Below are 13,990 nucleotides of genomic sequence, written 5' to 3'. Positions count from 1 at the left end.
ATGGGCTCATTGCTGGGACCAAGACTTTTAACAGTCAAAATTGGATTGGACAGATATGTGGAGGAAAAGAATATTCTCTTTATTATAGCATACTAATGTCATGTGCATATGCCTACAAAACTGCCTAAAAAGAGGAGGTCAAGACCTCCACAGGCACTGGCGCTCCCTGAAAACTTCTGAAGATTTCTTTCTGGGACATTGGTGTCAACTGCTACTATACAGTACGATGGAGTATGTTGACCTGGGATGTAATATTTGATTTCTCGTGTATATATAATCTTTCATGTTGGAAGGTGCCTTTAATGATTGACTAGTCCACCCCCACTCCCTGTAGTGAGCAGGGACACCAGCTGGATCAGGTTGTTCCGGGCCCTCATGAACTGGCCCCAAAATGTTAGTATTTCCAGGGATAGGGCTTCTGTCCCTTGGGCAACCTCTGCAAGCGTTTCACCACCGGAATTGTAAAAACAAATATTAAAAAAAGATATTCTTCCATGATAGACAGACAGATGGGTAGATGGAGGCACGCCCTTATACAAGGGCGTGTGAAGATAAGAAAGTGGCTGACGCTTCGCTCAGGACATGTCCTTTTCGTATTGCGAGACACCAGCCGTGAAAGGCACGCATTTACCGCCGACACCGCGGCTCTCCGCCCGCGCCTCCCGCCGTGCCCCCGCCCTGCAGGGCTGGAACGCGGGGCGCGGGACGGCGGTGGACGTTACGCCGCCTCCTTCCCGTGACGCGAGAGGCGGGGACGGCGGAGGCTCTGAGTGCGCTGGCCCCCGGGGGGTGTTGGCGCCAAGCTTTGAACGGAGTGGCCGGGCGGCCGCGGGAGCGCGCCAGTCGGTGGGGACACACCGCCCCTTCCCTCCTTCCTCAGCGCCTCTTGGCTGGCGAGGCTCTTCCCGCCCCGCGCCTGAGGCAATGCTGCGGCCGCTGAGGGGCCGAAGGGAGGTAAAGATCACGCGTGTGGCTCTGCCTGGCCTGGGGAGCTGCCCTCCGCACGGGGAGCGTCCCTGCTTCCCCTGGGGGTTCCCCCCTCCCCGCTGCCTTTCTCGCAGCCTGCGTGGGGCTGCAGTTACCGGGGAAAGCGGGGGTTGGGGCTCTGAGGCCCTGTGGGGAGACCCGGTGGCGGTGTCCCGTGGGAATGGTTGGCCTGTGGGAGCTTTCCCTAACAGGAAGCAGCGTGGTGAGGTTGCTTCGTGTTTTACAGTGCATTTCTGAGATAGTTGGTTTGGTTTTCTGACTTTTTGTCATAGTGTGGTCTTTGGCCTTTTTTAAAATGCCGTCCTTCCCCATCGTTTTGGTCAGGCGGTGTGTATAAACCAGCCGTCACACGGGAAACTGATTTTACAGCGGAAACAAACGTACGGGATAAACATTTCTGTGGCAGTCTTGCTTAGTCCTGTTTTTTGATAGAGCTGTGGAGCTGGCAAAGTCTGCTCCACTGAAAAGCAACTTTAAATTACATTCTTGGCATATAAATTGCAACGTTTGTAATACTGTGTGTGTGTATATATGTATGCACACTATATATTCCATCCTAATGTATAGTAATGAATATGCATTTTCTTCATTTGTGCTTTGAATACCTCAAAAGTGTGTATTTTGATAGAATCAACATTCTGTCTTTTTCCATCTCCACAGAGTATTTTTATAAGCTCTGGTATAATTGTCTATGCTCTTGTCTGGTTTCATACCATCTTCATTCTTGCCGTGTTTGAAAACACACACACACACCCCCCCCCCACAGTCGTAAAGCTAAACAGGTTGGGTTGAGAGGCATCTACCAAGGAATGCAGGACAGCAGGATTCAGACTTTGCAGCCCCATAACATTAAAATAGCACTGTGTGAAAGTGTTGTTATTCTCTTATCAGGTTTTTCAAAAACTCTTCTGATAATGTTATGGATCAGAGAATGTCTTACAAACCTACGGAAAGACCGACTTTCTTTGAAGTATTCAAGGCACATTGCAGTGAATCAGGTACACCTTCTCTACAGCAAATAATTCCTTTCTGGATATTTCTATGTTATACATGTCTGCTGTGCACTGCAGATACCGTATAAAAGCATTGTGCAACTTGGTAGTAGCTCTCCTTGCCCCAGGGCTACATTCAATAATATCTACCCTTTTTGGCATCTATTTACATTTTATTTGTAGATTTTTATTAAAATACATGTTCATTTGGGGGGAGGGGTTGTACTTTTAGCAGTGACCTCCCTGTGTACCTGCATGCAGACCAGATTTAGTCTTTTGCCAAATGCACCTGTAGTCATACGACTTATTAATGTTAAAAGAGACCTGTTTAACTTGACAGTCTGAGTAGAAGAAGAGATAAACTAAAAACCAGATGCCTACTTTTAATTTTAAGCAAACTGAATATTTATCTGTTCTTTGGTTAGTTTTGTTACTGGTCTAAAGCTGAAGTGGTATTCTTGTATACTTTGTGGTTATCAGAATTCAAAGCTAGCTAGAAACAAAATAAAAATATGACAGTGAAAGGAGCAATTAATTTTGCTGCTAGCATTTGCATGCCTAATGTGGGGGTTTTATCCTTCATGGAGGATCCTTTTTTTTCCCTTTTATGCTGTTCTCTGTATGATTTTCTTCACAGACTTAGGGCCTATCAGCCTTAATTGGTTTGAAGAACTGAGCGCAGAAGCACCACCATATGAGCCTAAGTTGTTAGGAGAACTTGATGGTACCTTTGGCTGGCTCGATCAGACATCGTTTAAAACTCCAAAGGCAAAGCCCTCCACATGTAGTGAGCTAGCATCGACTCCACTGATTTTTAAAGAGTCCCCTGGAAAAGAACTGTATCAGACAAAAACAGGTGCAAGTGAGTAATTTTGACTGATTTTTAAAAAGAGGTATTGAAAGGCTATTTATGCCTCCCAGCAGCAAGAGGCTTCCTGGTCTTTTTTAATAATACTTTTTGTTGTGGTGGCTGATGATTATTGATGTAATAGATAATATTACTGCAGAAATTGTATGAGTAAAAAGGTTATCTTAGTTGACTTCTGAAGACCACTTATAAAAATGCAGAGGTAATCTTAATAATTAATTCAGCCTTGTGTTAAACTGATAGTGTACATGTGGAGTTCCCTGTAGAAAAGGTACTATCCTGGTCTTTCTATCTAAATACTGTTAATGCAGCACTACAGGCTGGGGTCAGAGTGGCTGGAGAGCAGCCAAACAGAAAGGGACCTGGGGGTGCTGATTGACAGCTGGCTGAACATGAGCCAGCAGTGTGCCCAGGTGGCCAAGAAGGCCAAAGGCATCCTGGCCTGCGTCAAGAGTAGTGTGGCCAGCAGGAACAGGAAAGTCATTGTGCCCCTGTACTCAGTACTGGTTAGGTCACACCTTGAGTACTGTGTTCAGTTCTGGGCCCCTCAATTTAAGAAGGACATCAAGACACTTGAATGTGCCCAGAGAAGGGCAACGAGGCTGGTGAGAGGCCTTGAGCACAAGCCCTATGAGGAGAGGCTGAGGGAGCTGGGATTGTTTAGCCTGGAGAAGAGGAGGCTCAGTGGAGACCTTATTGCTGTTTACAACTAAATGAAGGGTGGTTGCAGCCAGGAGGGGGTTGGTCTCTTCTCCCAGGCAACCAGCACCAAAACAAGAGGACACAGTCTCAAACTGCACCAGGGGAAGTTCAGGCTTGAGGTGAGGAGAAAGTTCTTCACAGAGAGAGTTGTTAGCCATTGGAATGGGCTGCCCAGGGAGGTAGTGGAGTCACTGTCCCTGGAAGTGCTCAAGAGGCGATTGGACGTGGCACTTGGTGCCATGGTTTAGTAGTCATGAGGTCTTGGGCGACAGGTTGGACTTGATGATTCTTGAGGTTTCTTCCAAACTGATTGATTCTATGAATAGAAGGAGCATATGAGCTTATTGGTGTAACCTAGTGACTGAGTGGCATCTTTATTATTATGGATTTAATTTTTAGCAGTCTTATTTTTGTTTCATCCAAAATCTCTGCAAATCTTGAGAGAATGATGCTTGTAGTGCTGAATTATGAGCTAATCTGTAGGGCACTCCTTAGTTTTTCTTAGAAATATTTCAAAGCATAAAGCTCTTTCAGTTAGTAAAACTGTAACTCATGGAAAGAAGTTACACTCCTATTTGGAAACAAGGAATTCTTCCACTTGTCATTCCATAATTTCCCAGTCCCAAGTATGTCATGACAGTACTTGTCACTCTGCTCCCTTTTGATGTGTGTACAAGCCGCAGTACCTACGCTTCTTGGACACTCCTTGCTGTGGAGAATGTATGCAAGAGTGTATAAGAATATCAAACCCCACTCCTGCAGTGTCCGATTTGTTCATACACTGTGTCTGTGCCCTCCTAACAATCCAGGGAGCCTTTCTAAATAGACAAACACAAGGCTGCCTTTATTACCAGACTCATTCTTGGATCCTAAAGCAAAATCTTTAAAGATATAGGACTGTGCTGCCATTCAAATGTACTTTAGAACATTGCTTCTGTAGAATGTTGTTGCCCTGTTCATTTTTCTTAAGGTTGTTGCTTTTCAACTTATTCTCTAAATTCCAAATTTTAAATTCTCTCAATTCTTCTAAATTTAGCTATTTGGACTTTACAGTGTTAAGTCCCAGTGAATTCATAAATTGCAAACAAAGGAACCTCACAATTCTTTTCTTTCAAAATGGTTACTTTTGCTTTGTGTCTGTGCATGTGGCTGGCCTGTGATTCCGTTGTCCTAGTTTTCTTGGTTAGAGCCAGCTGGCTGATGTACCTTGGTTTCCTTGTGAAATTAACAAGGAAACAAACTTGAATGTAAGAAGTTCCATCTAAACATCAGGAGGAACTTCTTTAATTTAAGGGTGATGGAGCACTGGAACAGGTTGCCCAAAGAGGTGATGGAGTCTTCTTCTCTGGAGACATTCAAACCGCCCCCAGATGTGTTCCTGTGTGACCTTCTTTGGGTGAAGCTGCCTAAGCAGGGGGTGGGACACAATCTCTGGAGGTCTCTTCCAGTGCCTACTGTTCTGTCATTCTGCAATAAGGATGTGGGTGAGAGCTGATAGAGCACACTGTAATATGGTATGAAGATGAAGCTGTGGCTATATGGGCTTGGGAACTGAGAAGCAGAAAGAAATGTAGAAACCTTGGTATAATTTCTGATATGGAAGTTGCTTGGAAATTTCCAAATTGGAATTCTTTGCTCCTGCAGGGGGCTCACTGGTCAGAGGACTGTGCTGGTTTGGAGGGCACAGTTTGCCTTTTGCTTGGAGATGCATAGCTTCTAAATAGCTACTGCTGCTAGTAACACTGCATTGACTAATGATTCCAGAAATAACTTTTTCTTTATGCTGCTTGTTCAAATCAAGAATCATTTGATTTTTGTAAATCTGAGGAAAAACTGGTACAAATGCATATATTGAGTTTCTTGTAAGGATAATGTTGGCAATGACAAGAAAGGCACAATACAGTATACAACAACTGAAATGGAATACTTGAATAATATCAAGGAAATGTACTGAGACACTTGTAACTCGAATAAAGTGACATCATGAGCATTTTTGGCTGTGCTTTTGAAATGTGTTTTGCATTGTTTGTTTATAGAATTTGAACATGATCAAAATTTCAGAGGAGAAGGTAGCATTTTCTTGGTTCTTTTTAGCTAAAATCAGGCACTGTCTCATTTTTTAAAAATACTATCTTTAAACTTCAAAACTAAAACTGTTAATGTAGTTCTGCAAGGCTGATTATTATCTTCTATTTTGTAGGCAGAGAGAATTTGATAAGCCCAAGTATCTCAAGAAGAAAACTAGATGAAGAAAATGAAATACTTGCTTCTCCTCCTGGCGTCTCCTGTCTTGCTGCTAGGTATGCTAAATATTTCAACAGAAACAAAAACTGGATTCTAAGCAAAAAGAAATGTTAATGGTAAACTTCTTCAGAGTAGTCCATAATCTTGTGTTTGTACGTGATACGTGTAAGTTGCTAAGTGAATTTTGAGAACTTCCTTGTTTTCAAGTGTTCTTCCTTTCCCTTTTCCAAACCCTCCACTATTGGCAGATGGCATTTACTGATATTACTTCAGCTTCCTAAATCCTCAATACAGTGCGAGAAAGAGTAGTAGTGGTGTATCATGTGCTTCTCAAGTAGTAATTCATAGAACTGTTCATAATATTTACTAAGCCTTTTTTAGTAATATCCTTGATTTCTGTACTTGTATACATTTCAGATAAATCTAATTGAAGTACTCATGTTGTGATTATAAGCACAGTTTAATTAACATAAATTGAGCCACCTTTCATAGTTTCATATTAAGAAATGTTTAATTATATTTATTTAATGTTAATTTATTATACTATTTGTCTGACAAATCATCACTGAAAATTAAAATATTTCATAAAAGAAGCATTTTACAGTTTGTAATAAACTTACAACATGGTTTAAAGTACTGACTCACAGTTAAGAGAAACCTGCATTTTATTGTCAGATAAATAGTCATGGCTGCAAAGAAAGAAAATAGTGGAGGTAGTAACATACGTGATGTCTGCAATATTTGCTTATTCTCAGAAACTGAAAAGTGAAATTAATATTTTTTTCTCTTTGGTTTTACTTTACAGTCCATCTGTTTTAAGGAATCCTTACAAAACACCTCAGAGAACTAATATGCCTGGTTTGTATTTTTACTTTTTGGTTTTACCAAATCTCTGATATCTGTACGTATAAATCCTTAAATCCTGGGCATTATTTAATGTCCTTATTGCAAAATGTTTTTTTCAGGACTATATGGAAGCTTGTTTTGCACACCAAAATTATTGGAGGTAAATATGTTATTTCTGCATTTTATTTTCTTTTCCTGAGTACACCTAGAATTCTGCATAGAAATAATAATTGTTAAATATGTTTCTAGGTCAGGACTCCAAAACATATTTCTGAAAGCCTGGGAGCAGAAGTGGATCCAGATATGTCCTGGTCTAGTTCTCTAGCCACACCTCCTACACTCGGTGCAACAGTGATAATAGGTATTTCTGAAAATCAACAGTTGCTAAGAGTTAGAAACTTCTGAGTTTGATACTGGAAGTTCACTTAGTGTGAACTGATGGGTTTGTTTTTTTTTGTTTTGAATGGATGAAACTCCTACAGTGATACTTCATGGCCAACTTTAAATAGTGCAGCCCTAAGAGGAAGAAATGATAGTAAATGTGTAATTGCTTTTCAAAAGCTTTCTTCCTTTCTGAGTATATTTATGAGGTGGAAGGAGGTAGCCTGTTGAGTGAACTTTTCAGCAGCAGTGCTGGCTTCAGCGTTTTTAACTCCTCTCACTGTACCTACCATCATGTTGATGCAGTGAGCTGGACTGAGATACTGATCCTGGTGAAAAACATCTTTCTTGGGTTTTTTGGCCAGGGCAACTCTAGGACAAGCAGTGGTGCCGGTCTATCTGTGAATGAGTGGGTAATACCAGTTTCAAGTGGTAATTAAGAGTGATGCTAATCATCAAGCTTTAATCTAAGGTGTTGCTGTAAGTCGGTTTTCCTTAGTGTATGATAAGCAAAATGAAATTTGACTGTATGATTTGTTGATGAAAAATCTTGAGAAAATGGGAAAACATGTATGTTTACTCATCTCCTGGCACTGATCTTTTTAATGTTATTAAACTGTCACTGCATAAAGCATACAGAGCATGGAAATATGTAAAGCATATTAAGGATGAATGCTAAAATAGGAATCTCTCTGGGGAGGGAGGCAGTGGTGCTATTCACAAGGCCACTGAGTTGTGCCTTTTTGGATGTTCATTGGTTCAGAATTACATGGCTTGAAAGGAAGTCCCCGTAGCTTAACAATGTACTGGGAGTTGAGTTGTGGCTTAAGCTCCCATTCTCCTACTTCCTGGATGAACCTAGTATTTTATAGTAGTGATGCCTATTCCCTGCTACCCAACCACCTGTGAAAGGAAAGAATGAGTCACTAAGCTGCACTGTGAAACCTAGACTCTATGTCTATGAAACATGTTATTTGAATATGCTGCTCTTCAGGCATCTTAATGATAGGGTTCACTTTCTCCTTTTGTAATGTAGGCTAAAAGGTATTACTGCTCTTGTGGGAGAAAATGGAAAAACCCAAATTTTGACAGAGGTCTGAAGATGTTATCCAGATTCTTTGACCAAAAAAATTAACAGTGCCATGAATAACTGCTGGAAAGGGGAATGGCAGTGTTGGTAGGCTCAGGATGGTAACTACATAGCTGAAACCACAGCCTGTGATTCAAAGTGGTTTACGCTGTTAGGAAACTGCATTTGTACACTGTCGTTTGGCCTCACTTGCAGGACTACAGTTAGAACTTTCAGGTAGTGTTCAGTAGGTGTTGTTTACAGATTTCAGTTGCATTTAAAATAGTCCTATGGAAACCATCCTAAAACACAACCATATTTGAATACACTCAGCAGATCACTTAAGAGCAAATGAATTGACTTGTTTGTCTTTGTTCTAAAGCTAGAGAGAATGATTCTATTTCTGGAGCAACACAACAGGATGAAAAAGCTGAGACAGTAAGTATTTTTAGGAGCTGTGCTGTTCTTTAATTTTAGTTAAGCTGTTTGGTTATATGTTTACATTCTTTGTGCCAAGAATAAAAAATTCTGTCATTTTCATTCCAGGCCCTCTTGTCTGGCTTTTTTTAAATGTTACTGCTCACAAAACTAAACTTGCAAAACCTGGCTATAGACTGTATTGGTACAAATAACTCACTTTGAGGGATATTTTTGCTGTGGTTGTTGGGTTTTTTTTAAACCAACCAAACAAAACAACAACAAACCAAATCCACTTGGATTCAGTTGCAGTGGGAGTCATTCAAAGAGATAAAAAGTAGGAATTGCAATATGCTACCTGTCTGAGGGCTGGTCTGTTTGTTCTTTTGTCAAAGTTCTGGGAGTTACTGTTTGGCAATAACTTGGGCTCAACCAGTATTAATTTCAATCTTTTGGTAGTGTTGGGAAGATTTTACTCTGTGTGTATGAAAGCTGAGTGATTATTCAAACTGAAAACGGAAGATAATCCTAATAGGATCCAACTACAGATTTATGTTTGTTTCTTAACTACCTGAAACTTCACTGTTAATAAACCATTACAAGTAAAATAAGCAAAAAGTCTGTCTCCTTCCTCTTCTCTGTTGTTCCTTTTTGGGAGGTTTGCTTTTAGTAAACTGCTGAACCCTTGCACTTAAATTGACTGTAGAATGGAATTCAATATGCACTGAAAATTAGGATTATCTGCTTATTTATTTTCAAGCATCCCCCTGGAAAATGTTATCTTTCATTTTAAGAAATGCAGAATTATTCAGGTACTGCACAAATGTTTAGAGTTGTGTGTTTTACTGTTAAAGTGTCATTACTGATAGGTAATATAATCGCTTATATCTTTGGTTTACAGCTTTTACACAGCTTTTCCAACCATGATAAATGCCCTGGGACAAGTGACATGAACATGCTGTTTCTGCCAGAGAACATAAAACTAAATGCTGAAGATGACATCAAAGATTTTGGTATGCATAGATCCTTTACTATATATACTGTATATTTACTATCTGTAAAGCAAGACTGAGGGTAAAGTTAAATTGTGTGTCTTGAACTGATCCTATGGCTTATCTCCTCTGTCAGCTACATGCTCCCACTCCATGAACTGATGTAACTTCATAATACTAATCTGACTGTCAGTTTCTGTTGAGTCTGTAAATTAAACCAGGTTACCGTGCCACTAGAGGACAATCAGATTTGTACTGTTGTAACTGAATGTGTGAGATGGTATGGGAGACCTGAGAGAGAAAAATGGTACAGGCTCAAGGGGGAGCAAGACTACTGTTTCTGGCTGTTGAATAGTTTCAGGTTTAACAGAATTCACAGCTTTACTGCAGGTATATAACATATTCAGAGTTTAGAATAGAATAGAATTAACCAGTTTGGAAGAGACCTTTGAGATCATCATATATAGCAGTCTGCATGCTGGCTGGGAAGCTACTTACATTGACGAATTAATGTGAAACATGAAATTCTGTAACGTTATAAGTACTTTTCAGAATCACAGAATGTTGATACTTTACCCTGGTCTGTAGCCCAAAATGTCATTCTTTAATTCAAAAAAACAAAACCATCTTTCATTACCTGTATAACCCCAATCAGATTTAATGGTCTATCTTTAACCTCAGTGTCTAGAACTGTTCATGAGGTAGGAGAAAGGTTCAATACCTCTGCTAGTGATTCAAAGCTGAAATTGGGGCATACATTCAAACAATCATTCAATGTATGATTGCAGAGCAGAAATGTCTATTTCTTTCTGGACTCTTGTATTATTTATCCAGAAGGAGAGCTCTGAGAAAACAAATCAAATAGCTATTGCCTAGTTAGGGCACTTACTGAGGAAAAAGGAGAATTCTGTTGTGTAGTTCTTGATTTTGCAGTCATTTTTTCCCTGACCCTCCAGTGAATTTGGAAGCAAAAATTAACTGCCCTATGTTTATTTGTTTATATTTTATTTTACTGGCATCAATTTCAGATACTGTTGCTTTACTTTTTCCTTTAAAGATGATGGCTTCTGTTTTCAGTGTCTTTTTAGAAAGCTCTGTTGACAAATTATTATAGGATGAAAGGATGTGGATGTGGAATTTGCTCCACGTGGATGTCTTTCAATAAGGAAGAAGGTCCTGTATGCTCAGTCTGTGTTGTTAGAGGTTCTTCTTTTCAGATCTTGTTTAGTGACACCTACAGTGTGGACATGAACCATTAATTGGTGTATTACAAAGAGCTGGATGTGTGTGACCAAGTATATTGGGTCATCTTCTGTGACTTCCTAATGGAAAAACTTACATGAGATTATTCTAAAATTCTGATAGGGAAAAATAGTTCTAAAATAATTTCTAAATTATAGAAATTGTACCAGGGGAAAAAAAAGCTTAGGGAAAAAATTTTGCTGTTAGTTATGTGTCCAAGGAAAATGGAAAGCATTAGGAAGGCGTTGTTTATTGTGGGGATGCTGGAACACTGGAACAAGTTTCCCAGAGAGGTGGTAGAAACCCTATCCTTGGAGACAGTCAAGGTCAGGCTTGATGGGCTCTGAGCAACCTCATCTAGTTGGAGATGTTCCTGCTTACTGGAGGGGAATTTGGACTGGATGACCTTTAAAGGTCCTTTCCAGTCCAGTACATTCTATGGTTCTATGTTTTCAGGATATGTCATTAGAGTTTCTTTGGTATGGAAAAGCCTTAAAAAGTACTCTCAGTATAAACCCTATTTATCTTTTTGAATGTGAAATATTTTGATAGGTAGACTTGGTTTCATACACTGAAGAGGGAAATATTTTCATATGATTTGTGTAAACTTTTAAGGCTGCCTATGAATTAGAGTTAACGTTCATTTTTCCCCATTACATTTTATTTCTCCATGCAAAATCTTTGTTTTTCTAATATTTGAGCTAATCATTTGTAACTTGTTAAAAGCTTCCTAATCCATTAAAAAATGAGTCTTTCCTATATCCTTCTAGACACCATGCTATTCTGTATCAAAGCAAAGATAGTTTAATAAAATCATCCTTAAATAACAGTTTCCATACTACCAGTTATAGACAAAAATAGGCAGTTTCTTAAGGTGTTTTGTGCCTACCATCTGGTATATATTTTGGAAGGGAAAAAATCTAGACTTTTCTCCTGAAAAATTCCCTGCTTGCTCTCAACAGAATTTGTCCTGAGACAGCTAGTTCTCATGTTGGAAACCTGAATCACTCTGGTGAGAGGCCAGGGTAGATTCATGGCTGTCCTTTGCCTCCTGTGTGTAACAGCTGCTTAAGAGTAAACTTCTTAAAAGACATGTATTTGTTTCCAAACTTACTCTTGAGTAAAACTAATTGCCATAGATTTGAAAGCTGTTTTCACTGATAAAACCACAATGCTGTCCTAATTTTTTTTTCCTAAATCTTGATTTTTATTTCTTTTTGTCTCTCCATCTTCTCTAAACCATTTAGAGTCGGAGATGTTAGATGGCTTATTTGGTGAGATGAATAGCTTTGAGGAGACGTTCAACATGTCTAAGTCAAGTGGAGCTCTGCTGCAGATGCCACATGCTCTGGATACAGTAGAGAAATTTGAAATAGACACAGGTAAAGCACAAGGAAAGGGAGATATTCCTTCCAAGCCACCTATGGGAAGAAAGACGGTTGTTTTAGAAGAAGAGAAAACAATGAGCTGGACTGAAAAAAGCCACTCTATTGAAATGCAGGATTCTTTACTCCAAAATACAGAGGATGGTGAAGATGGCTTTTTAGTAGAGCATGAAAAGGAATTGGAGTCACTCAGGATTGCAGGAGATGTGCAAGATTATAGAACCCACAAGTCATCTGAGACTGAGAAGCCTGTGAGAGAAGACATGCCGTCGTCACCAAGCCAGTGGTCTCAGCTGAACTTATCAGATCTTGATGTAACACGCTTGGAAATGTCTCTCTGTAGCTCTCCACCCTCTGACTTACATAAAGAGAGAAATTTAGAAGAGAATTCAATACTAATGACCAAGGATGACACTTTGGAAACATCTTTCCTGAACACTTCAGGCTTGATAAAAGCTGAAAAGATGTTGAGTGTCAGTTCATCAGAAAATCACTGTGAAGTGAAAAATTCTGAAAACAACCCAACATTGGAAATAACTCCAGTAAAATCTGTATCTCTGAATGTTCAAGATCCAAAGTTAGTAAAAGGATGTGCAGCTGAGGAGGTTTCCAAAATGAGCTTCTTAAACTGCAATTCTTTTATAATTGAAAGTACAAATGTCATGGAATATTCTGTAGTCTACAACGGCAACGTTTCCAAGCATTTAAAAGCAACTTCTAAATCTGTCATAAAGGATGTTCTGTCTCACCCACTTGTACGTAGTGCTGCATCTCCAGATAATTGCAATGACCCACATTTAACAAGTACTGAAAATAACCTTACCAAGTCTGGCTTTAAAAGCCTGAATGTGTTATCCAGCTTGAGAAAGAGATCCAAGAGATTTATTTATACAATAAATAATACTTTACTGTATCAAGAAGAAAAAGTACAGAAAGAAGTGACTTCTGAATTGTCTACTCATCCTGTGTTATCACATTCAGAATCTGATTCATGTGGATTTAAGGGCAGTCATGTGGCCAGTGTTGATGAACAAGGTATATTTAAGCTTTTCATAATTCGTGGAGGATTTTGTAGTTATTAAAAGCTTTCTATGTAAGCATTTCAGATAAAGTAGTGTAAACTCTTGTGTTTGTGATGAAGTGGCTCTGCAACTGGGAATCAAGATGCAGAATTAGTCTGTTACAATAATGGTGACAGGATGTTCAGATAATCTGGTGCTAATTTACTGGTTCAGTTGCAGATTAGTTTCTGGAGTAGAAACTTCCACCTTGAGCCACTATTCTAATTGACAAGCTTAGTTATTATCAGTGCTCTTTAGACACCCATAGTGTCAAGGGCCATCCTGTCTGAGTTGGTAACTTCTAAGAGATTGTAAAGAATGATGAAGTTGTATTGTTGTTTTTATAAAATTAGGAAGCTTAAGACATCTATTTCTTCCAGAAGTACAAAATATTTCAAAACAGCCTATATCTTGAAAGCAATCACATGCTTCTATTTTAAAAGCTGGTGTTCTTGCTAGATAAGTTACTTCATTACAGAAATTGCTGTACAGCTCTTTAAAGTTTGAGACAAATCCTTGTGTTGAAATGGGGAATGGAAGCCCATCTCTTCAAATTTCATTACAACTGAAAACTGGCTTTTAAAAATCAGGTATTTTTTGAAGTTATAGTATTAACTGCAGGTTACTTGCTTGTTTCTGGCTATTAGAACGTGATTAGATTAAGCAGATCTCCAATCTTGTCAAGGTGTTCACATTTGAAAACAAAAGTGTCATTTATGTTACCTCTGTTAAGTATGTGTAGAAATGATCTTGCAGGCCAAAGTTTTATGAAGACCTGATTTTGCATTTGTTTCAAGTAAATGA

The 13,990-nt window shown here is 39.3% G+C and overlaps 1 protein-coding gene across 1 annotated transcript in view; it reads left to right on the top strand.

The window, feature by feature from the left end:
- The first annotated feature begins 1,885 nt into the window (after nucleotides 1-1,885).
- The window catches only part of BRCA2 (BRCA2 DNA repair associated), a 37,092-nt gene continuing 24,987 nt past the window's right edge, over nucleotides 1,886-13,990 (top strand). Inside the window, 9 exon segments of the mRNA XM_009907067.2 lie at nucleotides 1,886-1,985; nucleotides 2,617-2,841; nucleotides 5,750-5,849; nucleotides 6,599-6,651; nucleotides 6,759-6,799; nucleotides 6,889-7,000; nucleotides 8,472-8,527; nucleotides 9,408-9,519; nucleotides 11,988-13,160. Of these exon segments, the coding sequence (XP_009905369.2) occupies nucleotides 1,907-1,985; nucleotides 2,617-2,841; nucleotides 5,750-5,849; nucleotides 6,599-6,651; nucleotides 6,759-6,799; nucleotides 6,889-7,000; nucleotides 8,472-8,527; nucleotides 9,408-9,519; nucleotides 11,988-13,160 (1,951 nt within the window). The 5' untranslated portion in view covers nucleotides 1,886-1,906.

The sequence above is a fragment of the Dryobates pubescens genome, chromosome 10 (assembly GCF_014839835.1).
Source record: "Dryobates pubescens isolate bDryPub1 chromosome 10, bDryPub1.pri, whole genome shotgun sequence".
Taxonomy (NCBI): Eukaryota; Metazoa; Chordata; class Aves; order Piciformes; family Picidae; genus Dryobates; species Dryobates pubescens.
This window is presented reverse-complemented; position numbering and strand designations above follow the sequence as displayed.